The sequence below is a fragment of the Tasmannia lanceolata genome, unplaced genomic scaffold (assembly GCF_043159265.1).
Source record: "Tasmannia lanceolata isolate RefF3 unplaced genomic scaffold, GAP_Taslan_0.1 ptg000018l, whole genome shotgun sequence".
Classification (NCBI taxonomy): Eukaryota; Viridiplantae; Streptophyta; class Magnoliopsida; order Canellales; family Winteraceae; genus Tasmannia; species Tasmannia lanceolata.
This window is the reverse complement of record NW_027518695.1, coordinates 8653551-8666325: the sequence shown is the minus strand read 5'-3', so window position 1 is coordinate 8666325 and position 12775 is coordinate 8653551. Positions and strand designations below refer to the sequence as shown.

The following is a 12775-nucleotide window of genomic DNA, read 5'->3' as shown; positions in this document are numbered from 1 at the left end:
AAAGAAAAAACATTTTCATTACCCATTACATTTAAATTTTCGGAGCACACTTCTAATTGGTTGTTAAGAGCATCTTTAGTAATGTAAAAAGCGTTAAAAGCTGATTAAAAGTGTGAAACAAAGAGGTAGTGTCATTATCAAAATATGGTGGTTCGGGAATCCATCCACTATTTTTGTAATTTAGTTATAAAAAATGGCCACTGATAGTTGCACTGCCATGTTTTGATAAGTAGACAAACTTACGTTGTCTTTTATTACTAACCTGCTGTCAAAACCTATTGCATTTCCGCAGGTTGGATCCCAGCTTACCAACGACAAAAATAGCTATTGCAATTCCAGAAAAAACTATGAGTACCCAATTTAAAACTAAAAGACAAAGTGAGTTTGTGTCAATATCAAAACATGATAGTCCCAACCTCAGTACCCTAAAACTTTGGCATTAATATGAAATTATACACGTGGCACAATGTGCAAGGTCGTAGCTGGTCTCATTCAAAGTCTACGACCCTACCATTCTCTTTTTCTTTTTCCTTTTAATATTTTGGCGCTTCTCACGTTTGTCTGCATATAAATACACGCTCCAACCTTTCCACGTCCGTAAAAATTCACTCTCCCTCCCTTCTTTCATCTCCACTCCACAAAACGAAAAATTAATCTGAAAACCGTCCATTTCACGGCCGATTCGCGTCCCAAGAATGTCGGGAAAACCGAGCAAAAGAGTCACCTTCAGCCCCGATATCAGGGACCAGCCGAAACTCCCGCTCAAACCCGATACAAAGAGGAGAGCGGCCGGAAAACGGAAAACGGTCGCCGGAATTTATAATTTCCGGCTACCCAGAAGAGCAGGATTCTCACCTCTGAGGTTTATCCGTCGTCTGGGTAGCAATGTAGCAAGGACCATCCGTGTATTCTCAGTACGAAGGGTTTCGCCCAAGACTGTTCCCAGCTCGAGATCTGGATCGTTGGTTTCTCAGCAGGATTCTCATAGGACGGAGGCGATTGAAGATTGCATTGAGTTCATCAACTCCTCTTGCTCGTTGCAGAGGTCCAATTCTGCCCCCTCCAATTTATTTATGTAATTAGAGTTGATGGAAGAGAAGAAATGTAAATATAATGATTTGGAAATCATCTTTTCTACTGACGCCTACAATGACGAAAATACCCTTGTTTTAAAACAAAATCCGTTCACTACAATGAGAAGCATATCCATGACTTTAGGCCAAAGAGACTCGAAAAAACTCCTACTCTTTGGATTTGGATTTAGGATTTTTAAATATGTGGATTTGAAATTCATAATTTCCAAATCTAAAGTTTTTCATGAGATTGGGTTGTTTTAACTATTTTCTATATGCAAATCAAAGATTTGAAAATTTTGGATTTAAAAATTTCAAATCTAAGCGAAATCCAAACCCAAGGGGTATCCAAACAGGCGATAAATTAATTTCATAAATGATATTGGCTCTCCGATATTTGATAATCGCACTTTTTTTCAAGCTACACTTCTAATTAGCGGGAAGTGCTCCATCCACCCCTTTTTTTTTAACTTGATCTCTGTTCTATCTATGGCTGCAAAGGGGTTTATTTACTTCACATGGGAAGGATTCAACAGACTTGATTGCCATGTACACTGGATTTGGCTGTCCCATATTAAAAAAGGGATTTGCTAGGGACCATCCCAGAAGACATTTCACGGAAAAACTGTTGCATGCAGCCACATAGGCTAAGATTTTGTCTTATTCATTTAATTCGTATTAGGTTGCTGCGGTCTCATCCAACAGCTGTTCCCCAAAATGCCCTCTGCAATGGTCTCTAGCAAATCCCTAAAAAAAGGTGAATTTTTCATTTCCCTAATTAGCTGGTAAAAGTTATTACATTTCCCCCAATTACGTCAGCATTCAAGCATGAGTATTTATCGAAGAGAGGGTGCTATTATCATAATATGAGACTGCACATATCATTTCCTGTGGGCCAGGTAGTCTGATTGGTTCGTACAACGGTACAAAGGTGCAAGTTTTCTAGTCTTGGTTTTAGCCCAACCGGACTCAACTGGAACCCAACATGGTCCACTAAATTTAGGGCAGTGATATTCGCCCCCCGCGCACCCCCCCCCCCCCCCCGCGCGCCAAAACAGAAATCATTAACTTTTAAACCTCTTGGACTTACCGGTGGCTCCTCCACCCCTTTGTATATCCTAACGATATCTGTTAAAGACTTGGGGCGGGGGAAGATATCACTGCCCTATATTTATCATGATTTTATTGACACCCGACCCCAACCCGATATCCATTTTTATTTGTATTTTTCTATATATTTGCCTCAGGTCAACGCGAACCCAACCAGACCCGATTTAGAAAATCGGGTTAGATGGGGAAGGTTAGGATTGAAGTAATGCTACCTCGGGTTTCGGGTTTGGTTACGAGCGTCAGATTGTATAGGGTTAGGGTTAGGGTGTGGTCGGGTTGAGGTCCGGCTGAGTTGCACCCCTACATCAAAGCCCTGTATGACCATTAGTTGAAAACCAGATTGGGCCTACCGACATGGAATTGACATGATCTGAACCCTTCAGCCGTTATGGCGATCCAGATAACCTGAAAATCACATTAATCAGAGAACCCCAACAAGATCCGAACTCTTCATCTAATTAGCACCGAGTAACGACAATCCATAGTTAAGTCCTCACAGGTAAGGCCAAAAGGATGAAAAGTCCCATTTACGCTTTTCTAATTAACTGTTAAACAAAATTAGAGCATAAGTAATCAAAGATTACAACAGAAACTGAACATTTTCTGAAACACGAACCATCAAGATAGAGCAGAAGTAATCAAAGACCGGAACAGAAACCATCAAGAAAGAGAACAAGTAATAAAATATTAGAACAGAAACCGAGCATTTTCTTAAAACACCTTGAAGATTAAATGGGTTTACAAATAGATTAACCATCTGTGAACAAGAATAATTGACCATTAAACTTTCTACAAATCCAAGTGACATCCTTAGTATGGCAGACGCATTCCCTAAAGTGTAGTAAATAAAGAATACCTGGAAGGAAAATAAGATAAAGTCAGGAATCGATACACAGCTTTTCAAGCTCTTTGATCCCATGACTAGAAGCTTTCTTCAGTTCCAGAGCTGTTTTATAAGGGGGAGCAATCGGAGGCTGTACTGGATCCAAGCTTTGGTAAGAGGTGCCCTCTGCAACAGCAGGGAGTGGATACGACCGGTCGGAGTCATAGCCGCTGAGGTCTCCACAAGCCAAAAACGGAATGTAAACCTTATTTGGCCCTTCTAACCACCCGCTACTGCAATCTGCAAAAGCTTATATGGGTGACGACATTACCACAAGAACAAAAATATTGGAAACGAATGAACAAACACTTCCAAGTGAAGGTTTAAGGCTTGATTAAATACTTATATTCGCTTAAGGTGTTGTATTTATGTACTTATTTACAAAGGCATTTCCATGTGACTTATGTACCCCCAATAGTAGCGTATAAAGGTGGTCTATGGTCCACAAGATCTGTGCAAGGGTTTGGATGTTTCATTTTCTCACATTTTGAGAGAGGCCATCAATGTTGCGGCTTTGTTGGCCAAGGAGGGTGTAATAGGACTGCTTTGGCTTTGGGATAATCTCTGCCCTTTTGTAATCTTGTCTTTCGTTTTTAATAATTTCTGTTGATCTTTTAAAAGGGAAATTATAAATGAGGTAAGATTATTGGTTTACCTAAGTCATCTTCTCCAGAGGGACTGCCGACTTTCTCCAGCAGGCGATGCAAATCTTTCTCATTAAACCCTTCAGGAGGGGAATAATTCTCACAAACTGCAAATGCCTCTGTATCACAAACAGGATAAAGATCTTAATATACGATACAATCCAGTTGATCACCTAAACAATTTATACGAAGAAAAATGCAGATATAATTCGCCCAAAGGAGGAAGGAGCATCATCCACCCCTCTGGCTGGCGCAGGTGATGGGACCCATACGGATACCTCACAGCATGACAACTCTTACATGTCAAGTATGGATCCTCCAAGGGGGGAAGATGCTCCTCATCCCCCTTTGGGCAAAATATATTAGTGTTCCTCTTTATCCTGATGTTCAAACACTCAGTGATCCACTCAGGACTTGACCAAGTTTACTCTGTTTAGAGAACAATGTCCGAACTCTGATTTTAAATGTCAGCTCAAAATGATCGACTTGACCAAATATAATAAAACAGGTGAGATTTTCACTGGTTCATCCGAATCAAACTCAGAAATCATAAAACCAATTTCTGAGTCCAGTCTGAATGTCCCAAAATATCATGACTTTCAGTCAAGCTAGAGAGTAGGTAAATATGAAAGAAAAGAGAAAAATGGGCATACCTATGCTGGAGTTGCGACTACTTTTTGGCTTCGCAAAAGTCACGACGGGAAAAAATAATTTTAGCTGTGAAAACAAAGAAAGACACCGGTCAATTCCGTAAGAAAAAACTCTTCGGTGGCCTTGTTAAAGAAATATCTGCTCTCAAGGATTCAAAGAAAAAATGCACAACACAACTCCTAAATTCCCAATATCCATCTCCAAAATCCAAGCTTGGAAAGCCTGAATCAAAATGGAACTATGGAGAACTACTCCAGATTTTCGACGTTGAAGACAAGTATCTTGCCAACTGAAAGCTCTTTGAAGCTACACAAAGCAGGAGTTTAACGAAGCCCAGATGTCATGCAAGTACCCCAAATGCGTCTTCTATGAAAAGGACTACTGAATGCTACGTCAGTAAGTTCGAGAAGGGATTTTTTTTCATTTTAGTAACTTCTTATAATTTTTCAGAATAGATGGGAATATGATAGCTATTATTGGGTTGGTATAGAGTTTGAACAACCTTTCTATTTTGATCTATACTGGCTTTTGGAAAATATCACTTAATAGGAGAAATAGGATAGTCCTGCCTTTGTATCATTGTCAATTATTATGTTCATTTCTTCAATCTTTAAGTTCAGATTTCTCGGTAGATTATCGAGTGGTTGCATCTTTCATTCATCCCTCTTGGTAGATTGTGCTCCTCCAGCATAATGTAAGAAAATAAATGTCCAACAATAGTTCTTCAACAACCAAATCATATTCTCCTTTGTATTTTTTTTCTCCTTTGTATATCAAATCAAATTCGCCATAATATGATCCTAACCCTCTGATATATTTGAAGTAACGTGGACAGCTCAGAAGTTGAAAAAAAAGGTATAGAAACCTCCACAAATAGAAGGATTAGGATCATCCTATGGAAAAGATTTTTAAGGCATAACCTATATAATGTGAGAACCAACAAATGGGTTTAGATCATCCAAACAAGTGGGCCCCACTGTACTATTTTCTGCCCATGTATTTTCCAACAAAATCATTCCCATGTATCACATAAAATCTTCTCCAAAAAAGCTATTGTTATAAATACTCCAGTGTGGGATTGTGGATATTGGATAACAGTGGATATTTTAGTGTTTTGATGGTCATCTTCAAACTTGGAAGAGGAACCCTATACTGAATTTCTTCATACATTTGCATGTGGCTACATCTTTTGCTCATCTCTCTTGGTATATCAAGCAAAAAAACAGGTACATAATTATCTTACTTCGCAATAGAGTAGAATTGTATCTTTTCCCCATTTGACAATGTCATAAATTAAAAGCAAAAAACAAGTACATAGATATCTTACTTGGCAATAGAGGAGACTTGTATCTTTTCCCCTAAATATCTTTGCAATAAACTTTCCACCCTCTCGAAGTACATGAGTAACAATGGTTAGAGCCTGCATGCAAGTTCACCATAATCAGGTATTGCAATTGATTCAGTACCAACTCTGAAACTTATGCAATATAACGTCACTCAAAGAAAATCTCTATTCTAGATTCCAAGCAGCAAGCAGAAAATCCAAGTAATGGTTGACTAAGGACCAAATAGAAAGTATCAGTAATGGGATGGGAAGGTGGAATCCAAAGTCAATGTTATACTTGACTTTTGAAACTACAGACATGAAAAAGAAAGACAACATGAAGCGACACGAAGTGGGACTCGGTGTGGTAGTGATTGTAAGAAGCACAAGATAATTTATTTAGGAACAGGTGGCTTGAGTTGCAAAATTTTGAAGGAGTCGTCCAAGTAGAAGATTCATGCAACTAATTTATATATATATATATATATATATATATATAGAGAGAGAGAGAGAGAGAGAGAGAGAGAGATTGATATGTATATAACATGTATATAGCATATACGGTGTCAGAAGCAACAATCAAAGTGCATTTCTAAGAACAACAGTTGAAAGAAAAAATCGCATTCAAGGCTTAAGTGGACAACTTTGAATAGTCAATTGCTATAATGCTATTAACTTGAAATAACTCATTGTTCATTTAATCAGCTGTTGAAATCTTAGGTTTTATGGCTCAAATTTGATTGCTTAATACAAACATAATAAATTATTCATGTTCAAACTTAAATTCCTTTTGAGAAAATCATGCATGAATGTTATAATCACTAAAATGGAATAAAATAGGCTTCAAAATTGGTAATTTCTCTTAAGTCATACGTCCTGGCCTGAGTAGAGAAAAACTTGAATTACAGGCAAGTGGCAACAGACCAAGACTGATTTATTTCAATTGTCCGATTGGTTGTGTAACACTCAATAGAGTTCATTACGGCTCCGTTCCTTTCGACGTAAAAATGGACATAAAATTTGTTTTATGTTGTAAAAAAAAACATAAAACAAATTTTACGTCCAAAGGAACGGAGCCTACTACGTAAAATTGTCTTTCAAAAATCCAAGAAGAGATGTCATTGGGATCATATATAGACTAAAAACTAATGTAAAATGATGGAATATTGTCGATACAGCACCTGATATTTCCCATAATTTTAAGTAATTTTCTATATTGCCACTGCCATGTTTTGATAGTTCACTAAGCCACTTTGTCTTTTACTATTTAACCAGCTGTCAAAGGTTATCACAATTATCAAATAAAAAACTCTCATAAGCTAATTAAAAAAGAAAAAACAAGATGAGTTAGTGCAGTTATAAAAACATGGCAGTGCCAATTTCAGTAGCCTCTAATAATTTCCTAAAATCATGTTATTTATGGCTCAATTCAAATCCGAACATCGTTGTATATTATTTGATATTCAAAACATTGTATCTAATGTGTGTCAATTTGGCAATAGAGTTAAGCTAAAACTAAAATAGGAGTTCCAGAAGAACCTTACACTCACCGCTAGTATAAGCTGTGACTGAACAAATTCATCCATGTCATGAAGTCCAGTAACTGCAATCAGCGTAGACATAAACCATACTTAAAACCGTGGACAGTATTATTGATGTCAGAAATGAAAAGAACCATAGACCATATCTCTTTCCTCACCATCAGGAGCACCATCGCAGACAACTAGGTCGGCCTTGCATCCATCAAAATGTTTGATGACCTGACAAGGCATTCACCGATGATTAAATACGGAATTTCATCATGTCAACTCAAAATTACTCAAGTCATGCTAGAAAAGATGTTAAATTTAGAATGAAGAAAAGAATTACAGGAGCAGGTACCCACCTAATGTGTCTCCTAGAAGCAGGCATTTAAATTAAAGGTTTAAAACAAGCTCACTCTTTTTTATCCAAATTCCTAGGACAAGCCCATATGACTGAAGATATAAACTGTGCAGAAGAAAAACAAAATCGACAACAATCCAATTGAAGATATTTACAGCAGCTGGGCCATCAAATAGAAGGCGAAATATCCAGACTACTATCACCAAATTATGCCCATACTTGGTTTAAACTTACTCACATAGGACCTTGTATAACATGAGTAAAAAACAGTATATAAAAAAAGTAGCCCGATCTAAGAATACTAAAGGATCTTTAGCATCCGCCGTTATAGTTCAATGTCATAGAATTGATGCAAGGAAACTGATGACAGATAAAGCATTTGTCAAGAATATAATGTGTCTATGTAACTTCACACAGAAGCATAAGAAAGAAACAATGTATCCCGCATTCTTACCACTTCAGCTGTTCGCGCATTTGTTATATCACCTTGAACTTGAATAACACCATCTATTGGAGCCATGGGTTGTAAATCAATAGCAACAATGAGAGGAAGTTCACCATCTCTGTGAATAATATAAACAGGTAAGGAACTTAAAGTAACCAATTAAAATTTCATAGTACTGAAAACTCATAGAACATGAACAAAATTAGCACTAAGAATGATGATGTGGAGTACATCACTCTCAATATATTGCTTTAGGTCGCACAACATAAGCTTTTCGGTAAAGACATAAGAATATACCAAGAAGAATGCAAGGATAAGAATTGGGCTGCACCTTGACTCTTGTGACAGCTTGGCCGGGAGATATAACTTTCGGCTCAACACCTACAGATAAAATACTCGAAATCAGATATCCATGTTTAGCCAAGATATTGTGAAGTAGATCATTTGGGCATAAACATTCAATTAACAAACATTTTGATGTTCAAATTTAATATAACATGAAAATAAAATCTTTACATTTCCTTAATTATTTGGAATTCTTTTAGATCATCCAATGCAGTAGAATAGACTATAGAAACTACAGCAAAGTTACAAAACTTGAACTCAGCTCAGAAATTGATCGTTTAATTTCATACTTCAATCAGCCGAACCGTACCGACATATAAGTACAAAATATTTTCTTCCAAGGATATGCAAAACTATAGAACAGTAGCTTATATGAGAAAATGATTAAGTGGGAGAAACAAAGGAAGTCGATCCACTGGAACAAACACATTGGTGATCGATGGAGCATAATTTTGACGAACTACTTGAGGGAGAAGAGGAGAAAGGACATCTAGCCTCTGATTCCCTCATGATATAATCAACGGCAATGTAGAAAGAAACAAATACAAAAATCTGCCGCATTTCACACTTATCAGTAACAAACTCAACTCAACTCAACTCAACATCCCAAACTAGTTGGGGTCGGCTAAATGAATCCTTTAGAAAAAATTCATAAAGAAGGTAAAAGGAATCTACCCGGCTCTAATCATGGTTTACTAAAGAGCTTCAGGGATAGGAACAAGTACTTAAAGAGTTTTAAGACAACATAGAATGAACTGCATTAAACTTAATTCATCTAAAGGGATGGCATAACAAGTCAATCCCTGCTTTCAGATACCTGGCTCCAGCTGCCAGGAGCAGCACAAAGATCAACGACACGCTTTACTCCTGCACATCAAGATTCGTTTATTTGTAAGAGCCACATACAGTACAGTAAATGAAAGAACACTAAACCGCCGTAGCAAAAGTGAAGCAAGAATAACAAGCATTTTATGCATTCCAGAAGAAAGCCTAAAGTTCTCAACTTGATACAGTTAGTCTCAATAATAGATAAGGAATAAGGTGTAAGTAACAATAAGAATCACAACAGACACGCGAATGGCCTGCTGAGAAATCTCTAGATAGAAGAATTATGAGACAGATGCCTGTGGACAACATCTACACCAAGTCACACTTCTAAATGAAAGCATAAAAATGCAAAGCTTAGTTACCCAGGTGATAAGATGGGTTAGAAGGTTCCGCAAGAACACAAACAAACCAAAGACAAAACACAAAAGAAGGTTCCGCAAGAAACAGTAGAAACTAATATACTTCAGGACCCAAAGTGTCTAGAAATAGCTAGATTCCGACATGGAGAAGTTCACTGTGTAAAAGACATATACAACATAAATCGAAGTTAACTGAGCTTTGGTTGCCTGCTGACAGTGCCATAATAAATGCTTTCAAGGATGACGGCTTGCTGACTTTCTCCAAAAAGAAACAACATATGCCATCTTACCCAATAGTTTTCAACATATCAGAATGCTTCCTTTCATTTACAACTTTCTATAAGCATAAACCAATACAAATACATGAAATGCTCAATATCATTACCATCACTTGAAAATAAGCAACATTTTTGCAGAAAATTAATTATTCTGAACTTGAACTTCCAATTCTTTCAAAACTTCTAGGTATATTCCATATTTTGATTTTATTTTATTTTTACTGCATTTTTTAATCTTATGGAGCTAAGATGATAATCATGTCCAGTTTGGAGTCGATTAGAACCAACTAGGAGTGGTATCCACATCAGGTAACCCTCTTCACAGTTGTTTCTAATTCTAGATGCACCTATAGCTAATTTATGGCAAGGATCAAAAGATCCACACCTATTTCTTGTTTAACAACTTGAAATGCTATAAGAATATCCTATCACAAAGATAACTTACTATTTGCAATCAGTTTTCTTATACAATTGACTGACATGATTTTTCTTAACGTGCTCCCTTTGAAATCAGCAGCATTTTGCTCCTAATGATTTTGTGGTGACCCCACATAAGGAATATGAGAAGTTTATGAAGAGTGCCAACAGCCGGGGAATTGCGCTTAATCATCCGTTGCTACATTGGCACATCCAGGTAATGCGAGGACATTCCATGAAATATTATATGCCTCGAACCCCAGCTAATCATTTCAAGTGAACCAGCTTGGGCAAAACGAGGGCATTTAAAGAAATATTATTCGTCGGCATATATTTGACATGAAATGCTTAGAAAATTAGAACATGTTTGATTTTTTAAGATCTTATATTTCCACGTTTGTAGGAATTTTTATATTTTTATTACTTTTAGAAAAGAGTAAAAGTTCGATGCAATCATTCATTTTCAAATTTACAGTACACTCACAATTTTAAGATCAGATTCAATTTTCAGAATGTTTTTGTACATACCAACAAATGCATATATACAAGGGGGCTAGGTGAGTTTCTAGGAAAAGGGTTAGTTATGGTCTAAGCTACTTTTCACCGCGTAATAAGTCACAAATATTATGCTAAGATCATTTGCATTGGGAAGGAAAAAATACATGATGTTTAAGCACAACATCAACTTTACAAGAGATATTAGTTAAAACCAAAGACAAGAAGGAAATAGATATCCATAAAAAACACACCTTGAAAAATATTGAATTCCTCATCAATCTGAAGGAGCTTGAAGGCACTCCGAGCACGCCAACCTTCTTCCTTCGCTTTCCGATAATAAATATCCTGCAAATGCAAGCCACAAATCCTTACAAAGATTTTTAATAAAAAAAAACACAAGATCCTGAAGTACCCATTAGGGATAACTGAAAAAAAAAATACCCTCTTATCTCTGGAAGCTTTTCCCATGAACTCTGGCAAATGAAAAGGAGACTGCTAGTTTATAGACAATAATAGCATCAAGAAATGTCATAGTAAATAAGTTCTTGTAAGAGTTTTTATCAAGAAAATTTGAATGTGCATATTGAGAATCCTGGCCTTTTGAGTACACAAAAGGAAATCCATGGTTCCCTAGAAGAACACTTCCAGACCTTATTAGATGATGAACGCAACAATAATTCCAAAAATAAGAGTACGAGGCAGTGAAATTGAGAAAATAGAGTGGGAATTACCGGGAGTAGCGAGATGAAGAAGAGGGTGGATTTTGAATTAATTAGAGAAACCAAAAGAAAGAGGGAGTTTTGTCTATAAATCCTTAATCTGCAAAGTATTTCCCAATCAGCACTCGAAAATTATGAAATGGCTAAATAGTTCGAGTCACAAATCTAGGGTTGGGTAAATATATTTTCCTTTTATCCCTCCCTGGGCCGCCCCCTCTAGTGTATTTATGAGTCAATACCCTTTTACAAGTTACAAGTTACAAGTTACAAGTTACAACTACAAGCGATGGCCCAAGGAAGAAAAGGGGGTAAAAAATCCTCAGAGGCATGTTTGGCAGTACTGAAAAGTGTTTCCTTATTAAAATTTAAAACGAACTTTCCAACGTCTACTTGTAGTTGTAGTACAAGTTATTTGTGCCCTTGGAACTTATTTTGAGTTCACATAAAAAAACCTTGAAAAACAAAAATCACTCAGCAGTCCTATCTCACACGTTACTTTATCCTGTTGGGCAAAAGTTTTTACTACGGATGTGTTTGGAAACAATGAAAACTTATTCCATAGAATATTTGTGGGCCCAATTGTGAAAGAAGTGATTTTAGGCATGTCTGGCAATCATGAACAAGTTTTCATGAAATTTTAAAAAAATCTAGAAGACATGTTCGGCAACAATGAAAAAATATTCCATGAAATACTAGTAGTGCCAAGGGAGAGGGAGAGACTTGAGCTAGTGGGAGTGAGAGGAGCACGAGGAGGTCTTAAAAACCTGAAATTAAAAATAAACTTAAATAAGTATTCTTCCAATACTTAGGATTTTTTTATGCACTTCCTCCCACTCAATTCTCTCTCTCCCTCCTCTGCCCATCTCACACAATTTGACCAACCAATATTCCATGGAATACTTTTTCTTGGTTGCCAAACATAGCCTTCGGCTCTGTTTTTGGTAATTTCTCATGCTCTCTCCATACGTGCTCTCTAAAGTCTCTTCCCCTCCTTATCATCTCATCTTTCACAGTCAGGCCCATGAATATTCCACAAAAATGGCCTATGTGTTTTAACAGGAAATTAACTAACTCATGGACTAAAAGTTTAAAAAGATTTAGCAGAAATTTAAAAGAACAAAAGGATTGGTCACCAAACATCCAAGTTTCTCCACGGTTACACATGGAGAGGAGAAGCATTAGATTGTTGCACTCAACATGCACTTGCGGTCTCTACTAAGGCCAAAATTTGATTAAACCAATAATTTGCAAAAGGAAAATGATATATTCACCCCTTTTTTCTTACTTCGGACACACCCCTCTAGTGTAAAAGAGTAT

The 12775-nt window shown here is 36.8% G+C and overlaps 2 protein-coding genes across 4 annotated transcripts; one reads left to right on the top strand and one right to left on the bottom strand.

The window, feature by feature from the left end:
* The first annotated feature begins 614 nt into the window (after positions 1 to 614).
* On the top strand, positions 615 to 1095 carry LOC143849305 (josephin-like protein). The gene has a single exon (XM_077358290.1). It carries the CDS (start codon positions 696 to 698, stop codon positions 1077 to 1079), a length of 384 nt encoding a protein of 127 aa, XP_077214405.1. The 5' UTR covers positions 615 to 695; the 3' UTR covers positions 1080 to 1095.
* A 1753-nt stretch (positions 1096 to 2848) lies between these two features.
* Positions 2849 to 11655, bottom strand: LOC143851503 (S-adenosyl-L-methionine-dependent methyltransferases superfamily protein). Of its 3 annotated transcripts, none has more exons than XM_077360962.1 (12): positions 11471 to 11655; positions 11181 to 11234; positions 10991 to 11084; positions 9177 to 9226; positions 8346 to 8395; positions 8024 to 8132; positions 7385 to 7445; positions 7236 to 7288; positions 5689 to 5781; positions 4364 to 4427; positions 3722 to 3829; positions 2849 to 3306 (listed from the first exon to the last, which is right to left on the bottom strand). In XM_077360962.1, the coding sequence occupies exons 2-12, from the start codon at positions 11205 to 11207 to the stop codon at positions 3062 to 3064; spliced, it is 954 nt and encodes a 317-aa protein (XP_077217077.1). In that variant the 5' UTR covers positions 11208 to 11234; positions 11471 to 11655; the 3' UTR covers positions 2849 to 3061. The 3 variants fall into 3 exon arrangements, with proteins under 3 accessions (XP_077217077.1, XP_077217076.1, XP_077217075.1); XM_077360961.1 differs by having other exon boundaries at positions 11181 to 11231; XM_077360960.1 differs by having other exon boundaries at positions 11181 to 11212; positions 11471 to 11654.
* Positions 11656 to 12775: the final 1120 nt, after the last annotated feature.